Genomic DNA, 7,929 nt, shown 5'->3' on the forward strand with positions numbered 1-7,929 from the left:
GATTCCTATATCAATAAAAATCAGATCTGTCACGAATTAGCAAAATAGGAGACTAAATATGTAAGTTAATCGATGAAATAATTTGTAACCTTACTAACTGAATTAAATGATTTGCAGCTTTGAGCTAATTACCAACTTAAAAGGTGTTTGCTAAACGGAACTCCGAAAAATTCGCTGACAGAATCTCAAAGATATTTACGATATCTAGGAAATCATTATGAATCGACCACAAACCCGGTCTCAGACAAGAACTTCGACGGCGCGGGAAGAATCTAACCTACAAAACGTAGAAGCTAATCCAGATCTCCCAGAAGAAGGATCTTTTGAACCTAGTTTTGTCGACGTAGAAAAAGCTAATGATCACGACTGTAAACTATGTGATCGCCCTAATGGGGCCGAAGCGTATATGGTCCAGTGCGTAGACTGCAAACGATGGGATCATTTTTCCTGTGCAGGAGTTACTACATCTTCGGTTAAACTTATAGTTTATCGGTGCGTCATGTGTGCTCCTCGGATTCCCACACAGCCACCAAGTTCTGTGACCGCGCAATCTACCACTAGCAGTGCCCGAAGAGCACGCCTGAAAAGGGACTTAGAGCGCCTTGAGGAAGAAAAGAAGCTACAGGAAGATGCAGCGAAGGATAAACTCGAACGGGACCAGATATATTTGGATAAAAAATATGAACTACTTTTGCAACATGATGACGACGAAGAACAAAAGAGTATCTGCAGTCACCGCAGTGATCGTTCTAACTCTAGGACAGCCGATTGGATTAAAGCCCAAGCTGTGGCAACAGTCAGTACCGGTCCAGCGATTGTCCGACAAACATCTTTTACAAATGTACCGAACCAAACGCAGTCCGACAAAAGGTTGACGAGGCTCGATAAACACATGACTTCCACTCCTCTCACCACACTAGCTGAGATAGGGGGAGTTTCAAGAGAGGCACCGAGTGACTGTTTTGTAAAGCCTTCGACCGCTAAGACCGTCGATAGTTGTTCCATCGGCAACTTGCCTGATGGTGTTTCTGAAATTTCAACCGAAATTTCTGGTAATCCTTTTCCAAGAGTTAATATTCAACCACTTGTGGATATGCTCAAGGAACCTCCCAGTTTGGCGAAGTACACGGGAACAATCCCAAAGTCTGTGAAACCTTCGTTCGACCAATGGCACCGTGAAACTGCTGGTTTACGAAAAATCCGAGAACTACAAAACGACCATGAGAAGGAGAACGATATTCGGCGAAAAAGGGAAATGGAGTTGGCGGAAAAACTAAAAAACTTGGATCAACAAAGATTGGCGGATGCTGAAAAGATGCGGAAAATTGAAGCTGACTTGCGACAACAGGTGCGAGAATTTCGGGAGCAATACGAGGTGGCATCTAAACAGCAACGAGCTGAACTGCAAGAACGTGATGATGAGTTGACTTATCTGAGGCAAGCTGAGAAACTCCTGAGGATGCAACTTCAAGCGGCTATTCAAGGATCCACGAACGCAACTGAAAGTGTCATAGGGATAAGTCCAGTAACAGGTAACATCCCTCCTCCTCCTTCCGCCATGTCACCGGTAAGTACGCCAAACATGTACCCTCATGTAACTTATATAAAACCTGATAACATGAACAACGGTTATTTCGAAGCTTTGAGCACCCCGGTTGGGGCCCGTTCCCTAAATGAAAACGTCGATCAGACACCCCCAATACCTCCATATGTATTTACAAATATCTCCCCACAACTACAACCTCCATGTACTCAATCGCGTCAACCTGAATTCCAAAACAGTGCCAGTAGCAACGTCATTCAGCTAATTAATCCCTCCCCCGCGCAATTAGCAGCTCGAAACGTATCGAAAGATCTCCCGGTGTTCGACGGAGATCCACTTCATTGGCCACTCTTCATATGCAGTTATCAACATTCCACGGCTGTTTGCGGGTTTTCCGACTCCGAAAACCTATTGCGTCTACAACGGAGTCTCAAAGGGAGCGCTAAGGAAGCAGTCAACAGTTTTCTCCTACATCCTTCTACGGTTTCAAATGTAATCTCTACTCTGACTATTCTTTATGGACGGCCAGAGCAAATCATTCATAATATGATCAATAAGATTCGTAGTCTTCCTACCCCGAAAGCGGATCGTGAGGACACCTTGATTACCTTCGGTCTAGCGGTTCAAAACCTGTGCGGTCATCTGAAAGCTACTGGTATGGAGATGCATTTCGGGAATCCAGAACTTCTGCAAGAGTTGGTGGGCAAATTGCCATTCCACGTCAAGTTGAATTGGGCTCTATATCAACAGCAATTCCCTTCCGTTGATCTGCATATTTTTGGAAAATACATGGAAATAATTACGACAGCTACGAGCCAGGTGACACTGTCTAGTGGGCCTTCCGGCAAAACCAATCGTGAGGAGCGGCCTAAGACAAACAGAGCTTTCGTGAATACACATGCTGCAGTGGAAGAATCAGAAGGTGACGAACCAGAGGAAAGATTCGTAGGATCTCATGCAACTTCGAAGATGTGTGTGAACTGCAAAGGTGATTGCCGAACGTTAGAAAATTGTTCCAGCTTTCTTAACCTGTCGGTGGACGACCGCTGGTCATTCGTCAAACAGAACAAATTGTGCCGTAATTGCCTTACCTTTCATCGACGTTGGCCTTGCAGAAAGGAAGCCTGCGGCTTAAACAACTGTAAGAAACGACACCACCGGATGTTGCATTTTCAACCCGATTCACAAGAACAAACAGTTAAAGCTACAGTGAGTATTCATCAACTTTCAAGTACGTCGGTTCTCTATCGAATGTTACCCGTAACTTTGTACGGGCCGAGCGGTCAGGTGGAAACATTCGCCTTTTTGGATGATGGATCTTCGGTCACACTCTTGGAAAACGCGATTGCCAACGAGCTGGGGGCGGAAGGCCCGATAACCTCCCTATGTATGCAATGGACTGGCGGCGTAAACAAAACCATTTCCGGCACCAAGAAGGTGAGCTTAGAAATATCTGCGGCAGGAAGTAAAATTCGACATTCACTATCAGAGGTTTATACGGTAGATAGTCTCGACCTTCCTGCGCAAAGCCTTAACTACGAAGAAATGAGCCGAACCTATAATCACCTCGCAGGGCTCCCGATTTCTAGTTTCAAGTCAGCAACACCCGGGCTACTTATTGGACTCAGTAACGTACGTTTATTAACAGCACTCAAAACTAGGGAAGGTCGTACGGGAGAGCCTGTTGCAGCAAAATCTCGAATAGGTTGGTCGGTTTATGGTTGTCTACCAAAGGGAGCACAATCAATACCCCATCGACAAATGCATATATGTACCAATAAAGATGATAATTTACACGATTATGTGCAACAATTTTTCAGGCTGGAAAGTTTGGGTGTAGCAGTGGCTCCAGAGATCACACCATCCGAGGATCTGCGAGCTCAACAGATCCTAGAAGCAACAACGAAACAGAAGGCTGATGGACATTTCGAGGTCGGACTATTGTGGAGATATGACTACATTGAGTTTCCTGACAGCAGACCGATGGCGGAAAAACGACTGCGATGCTTGGAAAAACGTCTTGGAAAAGAACCCGATTTGTACGACAATGTTCGACAACAAATAGCAGCATACCAGCAAAAGGGCTACGTGCATAGAGCCACTCCTGACGAAATTGGCAACTTTGATATTAGACGAACGTGGTATCTTCCACTGGGTGTAGTAATAAACCCGAAAAAACCTGACAAAATTCGCTTAATTTGGGACGCGGCTGCAAAAGTGGACGGAGTTTCACTGAATAGCATGCTAATGAAGGGTCCAGATTTGTTGAGTTCTTTATTATCAATATTATTACGCTATCGCGAGAGACAAGTAGCCATTTCAGGTGACATACGCGAAATGTTTCACCAAATGTCAGTTCGAGAAGAAGACCGATGTGCGCAGCTATTCCTTTGGCGAAATTCGCCGGATCAAGAAATTCAAACAATGGTTTCCGACGTAGCAATATTCGGGGCCACATGTTCACCTGCGCACTCTCAGTATGTTAAGAATCTTAACGCGGCTAAATATGCTAAACATTATCCCGAAGCTGCTGATGTCGTCATTAATTCCCATTATGTTGACGATTGTCTTAAAAGCGTTGATACCGATGAACAGGCAATTGAACTTGCTCAGCAAGTTTCCGAAATACACGCAAATGGTGGCTTTAAAATCGTCAATTGGATGTCTAGCTCGAAAACGGTTTTGAACAAATTAGGTGAGACTGATCCATCGACCATTAAAACTTTACGGTTCAATACTGAAACGGGAACGAATGCAGATGAACGTCTTTTGGGAATGACCTGGCATCCAGATGAAGATGTGTTCAAATTTACACTTACCTTTCAGAAAGATATAGCAGAGATCATCAACGGAAATATTATTCCTACAAAACGTCAGCTTCTGAGATTAGTTATGAGTATTTTTGATCCGTTAGGAATAGTCTCGAACTTTATTATTCATGGGAAAATCATCATTCAGGATTTATGGCGAGTTAAAACCGGATGGGATGAAGAAATTCCCCCGAAGGTATATTCAAGATTCAAGCTTTGGGCAACTTCACTAAAAGATATAGAAAAAGTTCGAGTACATAGATGCTACTTTCCCGGCTACCAGGTAGACAGCTATCAAAGTTTACAACTTCATATCTTCGTCGATGCGAGTGAGGAAGCATATGCCGCTGTTGCTTATTTCCGGATCGTGGATTATTCTTACGTTCGTTGTGCCCTGGTCTCATCTAAAACGAAGGTCGCGCCGTTACAACTACTTTCAATACCGCGGCTGGAGTTGCTAGCAGCAGTCATCGGAGTGCGTCTTAGAAAGACGATCGAAGCAGGCATGTCACTGAAAATAAATAAAACATATTTTTGGAGTGATTCAACGACAGTTCTTTCCTGGATTAGGTCGGATCTGCGCCGCTACCGTCCTTATGTGGGTCATCGAATAAGTGAAATTTTAGATTCATCAAACGTCGAAGAATGGAGATGGGTCCCTACACGTCTCAACGTTGCTGACGATGCTACAAAATGGGGAAAGGGTCCCGCATTTGATTCACGAAATCGGTGGTACAACGCTCCCGAGTTCCTGTATGACGAAGAAGAGGAATGGCCCAAAGATTGTTCGATACCCGAAACCAACGAGGAAATTAAACCGACCTGGATCAACACGCACATCTTGAATGAACCAGAGATAGACGCCACCCGCTTTTCGAAGTGGGAGCGTTTGTTACGTACCATGGCATACGTTTTTCTGTTCATCGGCCCAAGACCACTCGCACAAAAAATTATTACAAGTGAAAACCTCAGGAACGCCGAAACAACTTTGTGGAAAATCGCGCAAGCTGAATTCTCTGATGAAGTAGCCGTGTTGATCCATAACCAAAATGCAACCGAAGGTAACAAACGAAAGCTTCCAACATCAAGTCAGCTCGCCAGATATGATGCGTTTTTAGATACAGCAGGAGTTCTTCGTATCAACGGTAGAACAGAAGCTGCAGATTGGCTGTCTTACGATTCAAAGTTTCCAATAATATTACCGAAGAATCACAGAATAACTATGCTGCTGTTGGATTGGTATCATCGTCGACATCAACATGCCAACCATGAAACTGTTGTCAACGAGGTGCGACAGAAATTTCAGATACCCAGACTGAGGATTCAAGTGCAACTGGCAATCAAGAATTGTATGTGGTGTCGGGTTTACAAGTCCATTCCTGCTGCTCCTAAAATGGGCCCCCTCCCGAAAGTTCGAATTACTCCCTACGTGCGTCCTTTTACTTACACAGGGATTGATTACTTTGGACCGTACTTGGTTAAAGTTAAAAGATCAGCTGAGAAACGATGGGTAGTACTCTTCACCTGTCTTACCGTACGTGCGGTGCATTTAGAGGTAGCATCTTCATTGACTAGCGATTCGTGCAAGAAGGCCATACGTCGATTTATAGCTCGCAGGGGAGCTCCAGAAGAAATATACACCGATCATGGAACAAACTTTATCGGTGTTAGCCGTGAGCTAAAAGCAGAGTTAGAGAACATTAACGAAGAAATGTGCAGCACCTTTACTGACACTCTCACACAGTGGTATTTTATCCCACCCGCTGCTCCACACATGGGAGGCTGTTGGGAGAGGATGGTGAGGTCAATTAAAACGGCGCTGGGGTCGATCCCAACTATGAGAAAGCTGGACGACGAATCACTACTAACTGTATTAGCTGAAGCTGAACACATGGTGAACTCGAGACCGTTAACTTTCATCCCGTTGAGAACAGAGAACGATGAATCATTAACTCCAAATCACTTCTTGCTTCTCAATTCAAAAGGAACTAACCAGGGAGTCAAACAGTGTATCCCAAAAGGCGCTGCTATTAGGGGGAGTTGGGACCTGATACAGCAAGTGCTCCAAACATTCTGGCGCCGCTGGATAAACGAGTATTTGCCAACCATAACAAGGAGAACCAAATGGTTTGAAGACGTGCGACCCATTAAGGAAGGTGAATTGGTTGTAGTTGTAAATGAGGGTGTCAGAAATAAGTGGACAAGAGGTAGAATATTGAAGATATTCCCGGGGAAAGATGGTGTCGCTCGGCTAGCTGATCTCCAGACAAAAAATGGAATACTTACAAGACCGTTCACTAAACTAGCACTTTTGGATGTAGGTGTGCATGACACCGAATAAAATGTTACGGTGACATGAGGGGGAGGATGTTGCGTGCGTTTTTGCCCGGTGCACCCGATGTGAGACCTGATGCAGCGAGAGATTCAGCAGAGAGCAGTAGAGTCCAGAGATGACAGCTTATAGTTAGATTAACTCAGATCTTATTCCCTTATTTTTTATACATTACACGTCACTTGTAGCTGAATCGTTATCATACTAAAACCACATTTCGATTAAAGGTATAAAATATTAAAATTTATATATATTGTATTTGCATTAACATTTATAAAACTTATAGCTACGATTCCTATATCAATAAAAATCAGATCTGTCACGAATTAGCAAAATAGGAGACTAAATATGTAAGTTAATCGATGAAATAATTTGTAACCTTACTAACTGAATTAAATGATTTGCAGCTTTGAGCTAATTACCAACTTAAAAGGTGTTTGCTAAACGGAACTCCGAAAAATTCGCTGACAGGGCATGTGATATAGCTCAGTTGGCAAGTCAGTTGCTTCCTGTGCCAATGTCCGTGAGTTCGAGCCCAATAATATACATCGATCCCAGTTGTACCGGATGAGTTGTTCAATGACTGTCCGCCAACTGCTTCGTTGATATAAGTCGCGAATGACATAAAGATGTTAAAACGACCATAATCGAAATATCTTGTTTTAAGGTATATCAGTTTTAGCAGAATTTTAAATTTTGAAATAGAAAAAGCAAGCACTCCCCACCACCGCACTTTGGGACAGTCCCATACAATGAGGCGGCAAAACATATATTTTTGCTTTTTATGAACTATTTTGAAGATGAAATTAATTGTATACATTCAACAACCAATATAAACTATTTTCAGTTTTGGTTTTGCATGTGTGCTCAGAAAGGAAAAAAAATTGGAACATTAACTCGTTAAAATGCGTAGTGTAGATTTGAAACAATACTTGTTTAAATAAAATTATCTCGGTATCGCGTGAATATTTTTGAGTTCAGTGTTCACAAAAAACATTTGAGAATTTAATACAAAACGATCCAGGGTATTTTTGTTCATGACTATGCAGTATTGTATGAAGAATTAGAGAGTAAATGCAAAAAACAAAACAATATTAAAACTTTTTAATTTTCGAAATATTGTTCAAAATTTTCTAAGTATGATGTCTGTGATAAGTGCTTTGATAATGATCTGAAAAATTGAGGATATCTTAGCTAAATATAAACCTACAAAACTAGTATATGACGAATATTAATACGATGAA

At 42.6% G+C, this 7,929-nt stretch overlaps 1 protein-coding gene across 1 annotated transcript; it reads left to right on the top strand.

Annotated features, from left to right (window-relative positions):
* The first annotated feature begins 217 nt into the window (after nt 1–217).
* LOC129753737 (uncharacterized) lies at nt 218–6,694 on the top strand. Its single transcript, XM_055749581.1, has one exon. It carries the CDS (start codon nt 218–220, stop codon nt 6,692–6,694), a length of 6,477 nt encoding a protein of 2,158 aa, XP_055605556.1.
* Nucleotides 6,695–7,929: the final 1,235 nt, after the last annotated feature.

Source organism: Uranotaenia lowii, chromosome 3 (genome assembly GCF_029784155.1).
Source record: "Uranotaenia lowii strain MFRU-FL chromosome 3, ASM2978415v1, whole genome shotgun sequence".
NCBI classification, from domain to species: Eukaryota; Metazoa; Arthropoda; class Insecta; order Diptera; family Culicidae; genus Uranotaenia; species Uranotaenia lowii.